The following is a 14,880-nucleotide window of genomic DNA, read 5'->3' as shown; positions in this document are numbered from 1 at the left end:
CTCTGAAATGATCCTTTAATGACCCGTAGTGCAGTGGTTTATCAACATTGGGGTCAGGACCCCAGTGGGGGGTCGTGAGACACTGAGATGGGGTCTCAAGATGACTCATAAAACAACTAAGAATATTTTTCAAATTACACTGTTGCCACTTGACACCATTTTTGCCAAATTTTAACACATTTTTACCACTTAAAACCCATTTTTCTCAATTTCTAAACCCTTTCCACCACTTTTTTTCTGCCTGTTTTTGCCACTTCTAAACCAAATCTTGACACCCTCCGCCCATTAACCACTATTAACCCCTCTTTAACACTTTTACACCACATTTTACAATTTGTTTTGCCCATTTTTGCCAGTTTAAGCCATTTCTTCCCATTTCTGCCTTGGCTAACCCCCCCTCTTTTTTTTTGCCGGTTTACATCAATTTTTCATCCCATTTCACCAAATTTCCACCTATTTTTGGCACTTTAACGCCATTTCAGCCACTTTTTAATCCCTTTTTACTACTTAATATGCTTGTTTCTGCAACTTTAATAGATTTTTTGAAATTTTTTGATTATTTTTGCCAGTTTTGTCCAATTCTTGGCCACTTATTTCTGCCACTTTTAAAATCTAATTTCACCACCTTTTCAACTGTTTTTTTGCCATTCATAACCCATTTTAGCTGTTTTAACGTATTTTAATTCTGTTTTTAACAAATTCATACTCATAAAACAACTAAAAACATTTTTTAATTTACTCTGTTGCCACTTTACACTAATTTTGCCAAATTTGAAACCAATATCATCACTTTTTTTCCACCAATTTGATCAATTTTAACACATTTTTGCAACTTAAAACCCATTTTTGTCCATTTTAAACCCTTACCACTACTGTTTTTGCTACTTCTAAACCAAATCTTGCAACTCTCTGCCTATTTTTGGCTCTGTTTACACATTATTGCCACTGTTACTCCCTTTTACCACTTGTTAAGCCACATTTCATAATTTGATATGCCCTTTTTTTCCCGTTTATATCAATTTTCATCTCATATGTCACTTTTATCTCATTTTTGGAACTTCCAACCCATTTCTGCTACTTTTAAAATCATTTTGAAAGAAAAAGAGCCTTTTAAAGGTAAAGGCATCAGCTTAATCATAAAGAAAACAACTTTCTATAGACGAGGACAAAACAGCACAAGATTAATGTAATTTCACTAATCAAGCATGTTAATTTAGCACTTTTCATTAGGGTGATAATCGTAGGGTTAATTCATGTTCATAAGTCATAAATAATAAAATGCATCCTTCTACATGACGTCCAGCTCCAGTCTGATAATATTTACTCTGCATGTAAATTTTCTATCATTACACCAGCAAAAGTCAAACCAAAACAAATAAAAATGATTTATTCTCTAATAAAACCAAATATATGCATGAAACCCACTATCTCAGCAAAACAAACACACATGTTCAAAAGCACACAGATGGAATTTATTAGCATACACTCAAAAGGTCACACAACAGCAGGAACACAAGCACATTAATATGGACGGAAGTATAATGTGAATGCATAAAAACAGAAACAACAGCTGAGAACATGCAGATCCAGGTGAGAGTTTTATGAGGAGGTGGAGCGGTGCTGGACTTCAGTGAAACACCAGGGACTTAAAGTGTGTCTAAGGAGACTAATAGTAATGGTCCTCGTTCTGCGGCTGGCCTGCTGATGGTGGATTTGTAAAGACATATGGAAGGAAGGTGACGTCACCCTCCTCTTTAATTGTTTGCCAGATATGCCGTCTCCTTTCTCTCCTTCCACCTTCTTCTCCTGGCAAATATTGATCCTCCAAATTACTTCTCAAGGTCGTAGGCGTCTCCGTGGTGACCGGCGCCGTGTCATGATAAGCCCCCGGAGCTGTCGGTGCTCATGAAGTCAGTTTACGTCACAGGCTGACGGCTCCCAGGGTAAACGCCATGTTCTCCAGCATCCAGACAAATGTCAGACTTCACAGGAAGAAGTGGGAGCTCCAGCTGGGAGGACGGGGGGGGGTTGAGGTCAACAGGGCTGTGGCACCCACCACAGGGGGGCATGTGGTGTTTAGTCAGCCATAGACCGTCTAAAGCAGTCTTACTTAATCAGCATATACCGCAGCTTAACTTTACAATGCACTATGATTTTGCTGGCCTCCATTTTTCGGGCGGCCTTGTCTGCACATGATCAGTTATACAGTCTTGGGTCAGGTCAGGGGTCAACAGTCAGGTCTTTAGGCTTTAGACAAGCTTGTGTATGTAATAATATACTATTTCTCCATTTCCGGCCCTCTAGAGTCTGGGTTTCAACATTTAAAAAGAGTTCGTGCCAAATTTATTTCTCCTTTAAGCAGAAATCCAGAGGACAAGTTTATCTTTTCTAGTGAAATTTTACACTTAAAATCCGCGTATGTATTAATAGATGAATCTGATACGTCATTCGGTCACAGAACTTTCAGAGCTCAGGAAAAAATTCAACCTTTTTGACAACTCGATTCACCATGGACACTCAGAATGGGTTTTTTCTGAGTTTTTTGCTCTTAAAGAATCAGGACAGGAGAGAGATGGACAGTTTCTGCTCATTTATTCTCATCAGGTAAGAACCAACAGGTGTTCAGAGCTCAACCAGACTGGATTTAGAAAACCTTCTGGTCTCCTTGTGGAGCTCCTTCTACATGATCAGAGAGGCTGGTGTTTACCATCTAAAGAGATCATGTTGATGATCAGCTGATTGGTCCTGGTGGTCTACTGAACAGGACGGATCTTCATGCTGATGCTCTTCAGAGAGTAGTTCCAGCCTTTCCACTGGGACCAAACCACTCCTACACCAATAAGAGTGTCATTGGCCCCCCGGCGATAAATCCCATTTGGATTGGTGTGATAACAGCCCTCATACCAGAACGCCCCCAAGTATAATTTGGCACAGTTGTAACGCACCTTGTCCTGGTCTTTGTCAAAGGTGGAGAACTTCATTCCACTGTGATAGGTCAGAGAGTCTCCTAGAGAAACACCAGAACATCAGGATTTTAGACATTACTGCAGACATGAAGACACCAACAGTAAACACATCTTCTCATTCATTACTATAAAACCAAGAACAGACATCCTCACAGGTCGTCCTGAAACCAAAGAGAACTTCTGACTCACCGGCGCCTCCATCCATGAATCCAGAAACATGCAGGGTGTATCCGTCTGTCTCAGAGTCGATGGAGAAGGAGGTGTAACGAGCAGACGCCGAGTTTCCATCAAAGTCCTCCATGTCCACCAGCAGCTCGTACTTCCTTCTCAGAGTCAGGTGGAAAATATTTTCAAGACCTGAGAAATCAAACACAGAAACATGAAGGAGAGGATGAGTTCCCCTTCATTAGGTCAGATTCTAAACGTCCTAGTTTGATATGTCAGCGTCATCAATCATCTCTGGACTTCCTGGTTTTTCTGTCTTACCGAGCCAGTACTCTCCAGCAGCGCTCCCAAAGCCCATCTTATACTGATCCCAGGGTCTGTAGAAGTTCACCGAGCCATCCATCCTCCTCTGGAACACCTGGAGGACAGGATGGAGGTTAGTTAGCTCAAACAACCAATGATGGTTTCCAGGAGGAACCTCCAGGTGTTTTTAGCTGATCAGTGTCTCTGGCAGAGTCTTCATCAGTCTCTCTCTGTTCAGCCTTTCATTACAGTGTCAGAGTGAAACAGCTGCTGTAACCAGCACGTCTATGGACACAGCTGATGGAGTCCCAAATAAAAGTGACACAAGACATAGAAGGAAACGGCCACACAGCCATGATTATCCTGGCTCTGAGCTCTGAATCACCCTGACAGTAACCTCCTTCAGCGTTGCCATGTCTGGAGTTTACATCCCACACATCAGCTAGTTGTATACGGCCTGAGCTCTCTGGTGTGCCCTCTAGTGGTGTCCTCCAGTAACACAGGTCATCTCCAGCCAGGTATTTCCTCACATGTTGATGGGTTTGTGCAGGATTCCAGGCTGGTTTATGATCAAATATGACCCTGATGTGCTCTGACTGTGATGATATTGAACATTTGAATGTAAAGAACGTTTTAATCCTTGATAGATGCTTCATAATGCTCATTAGAGCTTGGATTAAAGTGTGAAGGATTGAGCTGACACTCACCGTCCATCCTCCTCCCAGTGAGTCCATGTCACAGTACACCTGGAAACACAAGCACAGTTAGGATCAACACACTGATCAGTACTGCTGGGGTCTGAAATATTTACATCAGTCCACATCCCTGATCAATATCAGATCTATCAGAAGAAGACTGAGCTCTGGAACTGGCTCTCATCATTTCTGTCTAACCTGCAGCCCAGAGAGGCTGAGGCCTACCTGGACAGCAGACGTGGATCCGATGGGGTAGATGGTGTACACTCCGCTGGGTCTGCTGTGGTCGTTGTTATGGATGTCATCACAGTCGACGGGCAGGACGAGCTGAGCGCTGATCAGCTGAGGAGCCAGGAGACAGACGAGGACTGGAACCAGCTGGAATAAAGACTCACATTTTGATTTGGATTCAACCAGAGATGAGCAGGCACCAGGCCATGAGAGAAGCTCTGAAAGTCTGCAGAGGTGACTGACTGCCATCATCTTTAGATGTGAGGAAGGACAGAGCCATGAATACATGAATGCAGGGTGTGAATTGTGGGGGTGATGGGGTGGATTTTCCCCCTTCCTGGTTCTGATTTTCTCTGGGCAGTACTGTTTGTCTCTCTCTCTTCTGCTGGGTTTGCCGGGGAGGAGCTGACTTTTCATACCATCAGATACTAAGATTATTAACAAGGTGTTATAAAACTGTTTTTTGGTTAACCCAGTTATTATTATTATATGGTTATATGACTGGGCAGAGGTTGGCTGTTGTCCTCACAGACTACACACTGCAAACTCATAGGTGAGTTTAAAGTCTGTTTAAAGCTTGAATCTTTAAATGTTTGTGTTGGTTTGCAGATCTATTTAAAGCAGTGGTTCTCAACTGGTGGGTCAGGACCCAAAAGTGGGTTGCAAATGTGTGCCAGGGGAAAAAATGTGACAAAAACTCTACTACAGAAGCCCTTAGTGGACAAACAGTCACTTCATACATGCAGTTTCTAAGGTTTTTTTTCTGATTACAAGTAAAATTCTGTATTTTTCTCAACATTTCTACCTTTTTATCTCTGTTTTGTTAGAAAAGCACATCGTTAACGTGGGTAAACCAGCTTTATTTTCTAACATGTTTGTTTTTGTCCCATCTCTTTGTTCAATAGGCTTTTCTATTTAGGGTCCAAACATGAACGTTTCTGGAGGGTTCTTTTGATTTAATGAACCCAGAAACACGTGGACCAACAGAGTCTGAACATCCAACAAACACACTGACAGCAGCTCTACATGTTTGGTTCTACATGAATATAACAAAGAAGAGGATTATTCAGACATTTCTGTTTTAGATTACAGTACTATCATCTTAAAACAGCCACTAACAGTCAGCTCTACTTACCTTCATGGTGGAGTCTGTGTTGAAATGAACTGATGGAGAGGAAGCAGTCATTTAAACATTACTGAGTGAATAATAATAAAATCATAAAACATCTAACCAATAACTGAACAGCAGCTGTGGCACACCCACATCAACCTGCTGACATTCGTCCTTTAGTCTCTGCACCTTTGGATTAAAAACTGTTTTGACTCACGTAGACACAGTTTAAGACTTCTCTGTCAGCATCAACTTGTGGTCTAAACATGGCGTTCCTGTGGCATATATATATATATATATATATATATATAGCAAGTTGGTGCTATACATGGATGGACATGGGACAGAAGGATTTGAGATAAATGTTTTGCTGATTCACCAGGATTTTAGACATGATTAAAATGTATGTAATATAACCAGAGATAAATGATGAGAACTAAAGGTTTCTTCGACTAAGGATTTTCATAGTCAAATCTGATTCGTCAGATTTTTTATTTAGTTAACTAATAGTCCAACAGCATTTCCGCTCGACTTTTTTTTAATCCTCAGTCAAAATGACCGACAGTCCTCAAGAATTCTGGCCATTAAGAACAACTACCGGACATTTGCTTTAACATTATTTTGCTACATTAACAGCAGCAAAACACATAAATCTCTCTCTTATTTTTTTTTGTGTAAGTGGTTTAAATTGTCAAAATGAAAGCTGCGTGCTTTTCCTTACACACGCAGTCAGTTACACAATATACGCCCATGCTAAACTCATAAACAACAACAGTTAGCTTCACATTAGCACCGTTAGCCTGTTAGCACATTGGCCACTGCTATAACTTTGCAGCTTACAACAGCCAAATACCATCCTCCACCGACAACAACGAAGCATCTAAACACATAACAAAAGTGCTCTGTTAACTGGACACTGTGTTAGAACTCTACATTTCAAATGAAAAATGAGTCTTACCGTCAGTTGCTAATATCAGTCCTCATTATGATAGAACTGAAACCTCTCTGAAGAGAGACAGAGCCTTCATTATTAGCTCCAAGCAGTCCATGCTGTTCTGCATGATGTGATTCTGTGTTGATTACAATCCAACTTTATCTGAGGATTGGTCATAGGTAGTTTATCGAAGTCCACTACAACTCTGCTGGGCGTAGGCCTCTCTCTCTCTCTCTCTCTCTCTCTCTCTCTCTGCTGCTGCATCGGTGTTTACGACGCTCAGCTGGGAACAGTTCCCTTTGTTTCAGCCTCTCCATTACTCGCAGTAGTGACATAAAATCCCTCCATACCGCTGATGATATTCAGCCTTTGGTTAACCAGGAAAACCTCACTTAGATTAAAATTCTGCTTTCTGAGAAAGCTCTGGTCAAACTTTCCCTGCATAGTCTCCAGCAGTACTGCACATGCTCAGAGAGATAGATTTGCTTTGACGTCATCGTGCATACATAATTAGCCATGTGCTGGCCTTCTGAGGAGGTAAACAACCCCAGGACAGTAGATGTAGTAAGATTAGGCAACTTTAGGGCTGCAACAAACGATGATTTCAATCATTGATGATCTATTTTCTCGATTAATCGATGAATCGGAGGGTCATTTCCCCCGATTAATCGATGGATCAGATGCTTCTCGGGGGGTGGGGTCCCTTATCTGAAAATTTAACATCAATATTCCAAAGCTGTCAAAATAATGTTAGAGTTTAAATGTCTTTATTCTAAAAACTGAAAGAAAAATTTTTTTTTGAGTTCTGTTCAATTAAATAACTTGAACATTCCACGGAATAAACACAAAAAAGAAAAATTAGTTTTAAAAATTAAAATTATATTTTCTGTGTTATTGTTTTGCCTCCCTCCTTACAGACATACTTAAACACTTTAAGATCATACAAATGACAACAGCCTGAGGATAAGATTTAAATGACAGACTCTGATAGTGGGATTCTGCTTTGATTACGTCCTCTTGCAATTATTTTATCCCAGAGAAGCCACAGGTCAGCCTCAGCCTCTTAAAGTTATCGATAACTTATAAACATATATCACTCACGTATTCAACAAGCTAACGTTAGTTCGTTCATGCTTGTTGTCAGAATGACCAGCACTCACGAACGGTCACACAAACTCTCTCTGTCACACACACACAGGCACACACACCCAACAGCAATGTGACTGCAGCTTAAGCTTTTCCTCCTCTCTCCTGTTTTAGCGAACATTTAGACCACAAAGTGAGGCAAATATCATGGATAAGATAAAAGCCTGACAGTCCAGCGCTATTGTTTTGATCCAGTCTCGTATCGTAACAGAAACGAAAATTAAGTTCCGCCGGAGTTTTTACGACAACAAGCTATTTTTAGATCACTAGCGTCTCATCTCCGTCATGAGACACAGTTGAGGATGAATGTATCTACTTCATTTTTCTGCTAATCTCCAGATTATAATCAGAGAAGCACTGAACCAAGCCAAAGTAAAGTTTATCAGCCATCTGCGTGCGACGTAAACAGCTCTGAGTCACGCCAAGTGACTCCATAATCGCGCGACACAACAAATCGACACATAAATTTGTTGCCGACTTTTCTAGTGATCGATTTTTATCAATTTGTTGTTGCAGTCGTAGTCAATTTCTAGTTTATATTAACGTATTTTCACAACATATCTTCTAGGTCACACAAAATATAATATGTAAGTATTCAGTATTTACTTCAGTGGTCATTTGCGTTTTCTGCCAGACATTTTGACCGGTTATATTTTTATCCGCCTTTTTACCAGCCAACGACCGACAAATGCTGGCTAACGGACATTCAGGCTCAGCAGCCCCATGTAGTCAGAATGGTACGATCTTGGTTACATTTCGTCGGCGCCCCCACTCCCCCCCATCCCCAGTGAACATCCAGGGAAGGGACATTGAGATGGGGACATCTTACAAGTACCTGGGTGTTCATCTGAACCATAAACTGGACTGGACTGATAACACCACTGCCCTTTACAAAAAAGGTCAGAGCAGACTCTATCTGCTCAGGAGGCTGAGAGGGGGCACTCCTGAAGACCTTCTATGACTCTGTTGTGGCCTCGGCCATCTTCTACGGCGTGGTCTGCTGGCGGAGCAGCATCACAGCAGCTGACAGGAAGAGGCTGGACAAACTGGTAAAGAAGGCCAGCTCTGTCCTGGGATGCCCTCTGGAACCTGTGGAGGAGGTGGGGGGAGAGGAGGATGACAGCCAAGCTGTCCTCCATCATGGACAAAGACTCCCACCCCCTCCAACACACACTCACTGCACTAAGGAGCTCCATTAGTGACAGGATGATCCACCCCAAGTGTGTGAAGGAGAAGTATCGCAGGTTTTTCCTTCCTGCAGCTGTTAGACTCCACAACAGAAACTGCTCAAAATAATCAGTATAATAACTAATTTATATGTATAATCTGAACACGTTTGTGTATATATATGTGTATATCGGTGTACATATAAATATCTCCACCACACCCAGTTTGTAATATCCAGCCTGTACATAACCGTTTGTAAGTACTATTTATAATTTGTAAGTTGACATTTTTTTATATTCCATATTTTTGTATTTTTGTATTTATTAGTACTAATGAAAAATACTTTTATTTGTCCTCTTTTTCCATTGTGTTTCTGGCCTGCTTTGTCTAAGAAAACCTGTTGCTGCTGTAAACTGGAATTTCCCCTTGTGGGACTAATAAAGGAATATCTTATCTTATCTTACACAACATTCGACTATGAGGTTCATAGTCAAATCAGACTCCTTCGAATCGAATCATCGACTGTTCCAGGTCTCCCCTAATGAGAACACTTTAACTCATTGAGTGCCATTGACGTATTTATACAGCGCTTAACAAATTTATCAGACCTCCTGCCACAGAATCAAGAAAACATAAATATTTTAGAAGTCTTTCAAAAACGTGTTTAAAACCAAAAATGTTATTGTTATTTATTTGGCAAATAACAAACTGAAACAACTTTTTCACACATCATATTTTGTACGGCCTCCTGTGGCCTTGATAACAGCTTCATTCTTGCTGCCAAATTTTTTTTTATGGACTTTTCCACACTCTCTCTTGTTATTGAGTTCCAAATAGTTTCTAGCTGTTCCCACAGACTTGCTTTAGATGAAACTTTTGTGTCTTATAATCTACTAAATCCCAAATGTGTTCAACAGGATTCAAATCTGGACTTAGACTTGGCCAGTCCATCAGGTCCAGTACTCCAGATTCCTTTTTCTTGCTCAGATAGTCTCTGCACAGCTTTGAAGTCTGCTTGGGGTCATTGTCTTGTTGGTATATGAACCCACGACCAATCAGATTCAGTCCAGAAGGATTCCATGATGCACTAAGATGTTGTGGTAGACGTTCTTGTTCATGATACCGTCCATTTTCACTCATTTGCCCACGCCGTATCCACAAATGGAACCCCACACCATAATGGACTCTACACCATGTTTCACTGTGGGTGACATGCATCTGGCATCAAAACCTTCTCCAGCTTTTCTGCCAACATAAACACGACCATGCTGACCCAAGAGTTCAAACTTGGACTGGTCTGTCCAGAGTACCTTCTTCCAGTCATCAACAGTCCAGTGTTTGTGCTCCCTGGCAAATCTGAGGCCTTTGTGGATGTTCGTAGGCCTCAATAATGGCTTCTTAGCAGCTATTCTGTTGGGTTTCTATTTATTTAATGATTTTATTTTGTGGGACTTCTGGTTTCCAGCTTTTGGTTACCGCTATTAGTTTTGGTTAACTTGACATGCTTTCTCCCGGGGCTGCACCATCACCCATGGCACTGAGGAGAGGATTACACCTGCAGTGAGTTTGGCTCATTAGGAGTCCTTCAAGAGGCTGGCTCTCAGTCTCTGCTCTAATTCATCCCAAAGGTGTTCTATGGGGTTGAGGTCAGGACTCTGTGCAGGCCAGTCAAGTTGATCCACACCAAACTCTCTCCTCCATGTCTTTATGGACCTTGCTTTGTGCACTGGTGCACAGTCATGTTGGAACAGGAAGGGGCCATCCCCAAACTGTTCCCACAAAGTTGGGAGCATGGAATTGTCCAAAATCTCTTGGTATGCTGAAGCATTCAGAGTTCCCTTGACTGGAACTAAGGGGCCAAGCCCAGCTCCTGAAGAACAAGCCCACACCATAATCCCCCCTCCACCAAACTTTACACTTGGCACAATGCAGTCAGACAAGTACCGTTCTCCTGGCAACCACCAAACCCAGACTGGTCCATCAGATTGGTCACTCCTGAGAAGGCATCTGCTCCAGAGTCCAGTGGCGGTGTGCTTTACACCACTGCATCCCACGCTTTACCTCAGCATCCGCTGACCCCGCTCCAAAGGCTTCCACTTGTTCTAATACCACTGACAGTTGACTGTGGAATATTTAGGAGCCAGGAAATTTCCCCACTGGACTTGTGGCACAGGTGGCATCCTATCACAGTACCACGCTGGAATTCACTGAGCTCCTGAGAGCGAGCCATTCTTTCACTAATGTTTGTAGAAACAGTCTGCATGCCTAGGTGATGATTTTATACACCTGTGGACATGGAAGTGATTGGAACACCTGATTTACATTATTTGGATGGGTGAGTGAATACTTTTGGTAATGTAGTGTAGTTATATGCACAACATAATGCCTCCACATTATCTCGCTGTTTTACAGGAATTCGCTGTAACTCTTAAATGAAACTTTTGATTTGCATCAAATCTCACATGGTTAGGGTCCGCCCCTCTACATGTTTAAATGTGTTTTACATGTTTTTGATAATGTGTCACCTACTGTGATGTCCTGTCTTGTTCTCATTTACATGATACATAGCAGTCCTGGGAGGATCCCAGTTATTCTCACACTCCCAAGGTAGTGTAAAAGTCTGAGATTTACCTGTCAGATGTAGAAGATTTCAAATAAAACCCTAACCCCCCTACAACCAGCTCTATCAATTTCAGTGAGGCTGATTCTGGGTTCATTCTGAGTTTTGTGCTCTTAAAGAATCAGGACAGGAGAGAGATGGACAGTTTCTGCTCATTTATTCTCATCAGGTAAGAACCAACAGGTGTTCAGAGCTCAACCAGACTGGATTTAGAAAACCTTCTGGTCTCCTTGTGGAGCTCCTTCTACATGATCAGAGAGGCTGGTGTTTACCATCTAAAGAGATCATGTTGATGATCAGCTGATTGGTCCTGGTGGTCTACTGAACAGGACGGATCTTCATGCTGATGCTCTTCAGAGAGTAGTCCCGGCCTTTCCAATGGTGCCACTCCACTCCTACAGCTCTGAGAGTGCCATCAGCCCCCCAGCGATAAACCCCGTTTGGATTGGCGTAATGACAGTCGTTGTACCAGAACGCCCCCAAGAATGTTATGGCACAGCTGCTGTCAGGCTGTGAGTCCTGGTCTTTGTCAAAGGTGGAGAACTTCATTCCACTGTGATAGGTCAGAGAGTCTCCTAGAGAAACACCAGAACATCAAGATTTTAGACATTACTGCAGACATGAAGACACCAACAGTAAACACATCCTCTCATTCATTACTATAAAACCAAGAACAGACATCCTCACAGGTCGTCCTGAAACCAAAGAGAACTTCTGACTCACCGGCGCCTCCATCCATGAATCCAGAAACATGCAGGGTGTATCCGTCTGTCTCAGAGTCGATGGAGAAGGAGGTGTAACGAGCAGACGCCGAGTTTCCATCAAAGTCCTCCATGTCCACCAGCAGCTCGTACTTCCTTCTCAGAGTCAGGTGGAAAATATTTTCAAGACCTGAGAAATCAAACACAGAAACATGAAGGAGAGGATGAGTTCCCCTTCATTAGGTCAGATTCTAAACGTCCTAGTTTGATATGTCAGCGTCATCAATCATCTCTGGACTTCCTGGTTTTTCTGTCTTACCGAGCCAGTACTCTCCAGCAGCGCTCCCAATGCCCATCTTATACTGATCCCAGGGTCTGTAGAAGTTCACCGAGCCATCCATCCTCCTCTGGAACACCTGGAGGACAGGATGGAGGTTAGTTAGCTCAAACAACCAATGATGGTTTCCAGGAGGAACCTCCAGGTGTTTTTAGCTGATCAGTGTCTCTGGCAGAGTCTTCATCAGTCTCTCTCTGTTCAGCCTTTCATTACAGTGTCAGAGTGAAACAGCTGCTGTAACCAGCACGTCTATGGACACAGCTGATGGAGTCCCAAATAAAAGTGACACAAGACATAGAAGGAAACGGCCACACAGCCATGATTATCCTGGCTCTGAGCTCTGAATCACCCTGACAGTAACCTCCTTCAGCGTTGCCATGTCTGGAGTTTACATCCCACACATCAGCTAGTTGTATACGGCCTGAGCTCTCTGGTGTGCCCTCTAGTGGTGTCCTCCAGTAACACAGGTCATCTCCAGCCAGGTATTTCCTCACATGTTGATGGGTTTGTGCAGGATTCCAGGCTGGTTTATGATCAAATATGACCCTGATGTGCTCTGACTGTGATGATATTGAACATTTGAATGTAAAGAACGTTTTAATCCTTGATAGATGCTTCATAATGCTCATTAGAGCTTGGATTAAAGTGTGAAGGATTGAGCTGACACTCACCGTCCATCCTCCTCCCAGTGAGTCCATGTCACAGTACACCTGGAAACACAAGCACAGTTAGGATCAACACACTGAGCAGTACTGCTGGGGTCTGAAATATTTACATCAGTCCACATCCCTGATCAATATCAGATCTATCAGAAGAAGACTGAGCTCTGGAACTGGCTCTCATCATTTCTGTCTAACCTGCAGCCCAGAGAGGCTGAGGCCTACCTGGACAGCAGACGTGGATCCGATGGGGTAGATGGTGTACACTCCGCTGGGTCTGCTGTGGTCGTTGTTATGGATGTCATCACAGTCGACGGGCAGGACGAGCTGAGCGCTGATCAGCTGAGGAGCCAGGAGACAGACGAGGACTGGAACCAGCTGGAATAAAGACTCACATTTTGATTTGGATTCAACCAGAGATGAGCAGGCACCAGGCCATGAGAGAAGCTCTGAAAGTCTGCAGAGGTGACTGACTGCCATCATCTTTAGATGTGAGGAAGGACAGAGCCATGAATACATGACTCATTTTTGCCACTATTTTGACACTCTCAACAAGTTTCTGCTAATTTCAACCCCCCTGTTTGGTCACTTTTTAACAATTTTCACCCATTTCTGACTTTGTTTTGCCACTTTTTGCCCAATTTTGCCATCTCCAAGATGCCCCATGATCCCCCAGTTGGCTGGGCCCCAGAAAGCTCTCCCCTTTCTCCCCTCATAGGCCCTCCGACTGTAACATTATTTAAAAAGTCTATTTTCTATCGATTTAAATATGGTGTGCATTGGGTGTAAAGAAGTTTGAAAACCACTGTTCTCTGGGCAGTACTGTTTGTCTCTCTCTCTTCTGCTGGGTTTGCCAGGGAGGAGCTGACTTTTCATACCATCAGGTATCAAAATTATTAATGAGGTGTTACAAAACTGTTTTATGGTTAGCCCCTTCATTATCATTATTATATGTTTATATGGTTGGGCAGAGGTCGACCGTTGTCCTCACAAATACACACTGCAAACTGGAAGGTGAGAATAGGCTTGAAGGCTCACTGGCAATAGATTCAAGTTGCAAGATTATTCATCATTTATCATTTTTTTCTGAAAATGTTCCTCCTCTGGTTCACACCCTGCATGAATGTAGTCAGATGTTCCAGAATCTGTTTAAAATCTGAGTCTTTAAAGGTTTGTGTTTGTTTGCAGATCTATTTAAAGCAGTGGTTCTGAACTGGTGGGTCGGGACCCAAAAGTGGGTCGTGAAGCTCTTTCTAGTGGGTCGTGAATGTGTGCCAGGGGGAAAAAAACGTGACAAAAACTCTACTACAGAAGCCCTTAGTGGACAAACAGTCACTTCATACATGCATTTTCTCAGGTTTTCTTCTGATTACAAGTAAAATTCAGTATTTTTCTCAACATTTCTACCTTTTTATCTCTGTTTTGTTAGAAAAGCACATCGTTAACGTGGGTAAACCAGCTTTATTTTCTAACGTTTGTTTTGTCCCATCTCTTTGTTCAATAAGTTTTTCTATTTAGGGTCCAAACATGAACGTTTCTGGAGGGTTCTTTTGTCTTCATGGTGTAATGCAGGGGTCATCAAGTACATCTGCACAAGGGCCAGATTTAGTCTGCACAGAAACTCTGGGGGCCGGACTTTCAAATACACAAAAATTGAATAAATATTCTGGTCTGGTTAAAATATTTGCATCGTCTTTCAAAACACAGGACGTTTTACAGTGAGATCAGTCCTTGTTATCTATGATGCAGCAGGCCTGACAACAGAACTGTCTGGATCCCTGAAGATCCCAGAGTACGGGCCCTCCACAGTTGTGATTAAGCACCAGCATTTACTCATTTTAACCT

The 14,880-nt window shown here is 42.5% G+C and overlaps 2 protein-coding genes across 2 annotated transcripts; both read right to left on the bottom strand.

The window, feature by feature from the left end:
* Positions 1-2,575: 2,575 nt before the first annotated feature.
* Positions 2,576-4,612, bottom strand: LOC121528036 (microfibril-associated glycoprotein 4-like). Its single transcript, XM_041815142.1, has 5 exons — positions 4,355-4,612; positions 4,142-4,180; positions 3,453-3,549; positions 3,156-3,323; positions 2,576-3,007 (listed from the first exon to the last, which is right to left on the bottom strand). The coding sequence occupies exons 1-5, from the start codon at positions 4,610-4,612 to the stop codon at positions 2,754-2,756; spliced, it is 816 nt and encodes a 271-aa protein (XP_041671076.1). The 3' UTR covers positions 2,576-2,753.
* A 6,866-nt stretch (positions 4,613-11,478) lies between these two features.
* On the bottom strand, positions 11,479-13,518 carry LOC121528035 (microfibril-associated glycoprotein 4-like). Its single transcript, XM_041815141.1, has 5 exons — positions 13,261-13,518; positions 13,048-13,086; positions 12,359-12,455; positions 12,062-12,229; positions 11,479-11,913 (listed from the first exon to the last, which is right to left on the bottom strand). The coding sequence occupies exons 1-5, from the start codon at positions 13,516-13,518 to the stop codon at positions 11,657-11,659; spliced, it is 819 nt and encodes a 272-aa protein (XP_041671075.1). The 3' UTR covers positions 11,479-11,656.
* Positions 13,519-14,880: the final 1,362 nt, after the last annotated feature.

This window comes from Cheilinus undulatus, linkage group 20 (genome assembly GCF_018320785.1).
Source record: "Cheilinus undulatus linkage group 20, ASM1832078v1, whole genome shotgun sequence".
NCBI lineage: Eukaryota > Metazoa > Chordata > Actinopteri > Labriformes > Labridae > Cheilinus > Cheilinus undulatus.
Note: the sequence above shows the minus strand (reverse complement) of the source record. Positions and strands in the feature narration are given on the sequence as shown.

Bases quoted from the DNA above. Each gene is read 5' to 3' on its own strand.
- LOC121528036 (XM_041815142.1), bottom strand. From the start codon at position 4,612: ATGATGGCAGTCAGTCACCTCTGCAGACTTTCAGAGCTTCTCTCATGG. The intron at 3,324-3,452 runs GTAAGACAGAAA...TTGATTTCTCAG, and splicing joins TGCTGGAGAGTACTGGCTCG to GTCTTGAAAATATTTTCCAC. The intron at 3,008-3,155 runs GTGAGTCAGAAG...GTGTTTCTCTAG, and splicing joins ATTCATGGATGGAGGCGCCG to GAGACTCTCTGACCTATCAC.
- LOC121528035 (XM_041815141.1), bottom strand. From the start codon at position 13,518: ATGATGGCAGTCAGTCACCTCTGCAGACTTTCAGAGCTTCTCTCATGG. The intron at 12,456-13,047 runs GTGAGTGTCAGC...CCTGTCCTCCAG, and splicing joins CACTGGGAGGAGGATGGACG to GTGTTCCAGAGGAGGATGGA. The intron at 11,914-12,061 runs GTGAGTCAGAAG...GTGTTTCTCTAG, and splicing joins ATTCATGGATGGAGGCGCCG to GAGACTCTCTGACCTATCAC.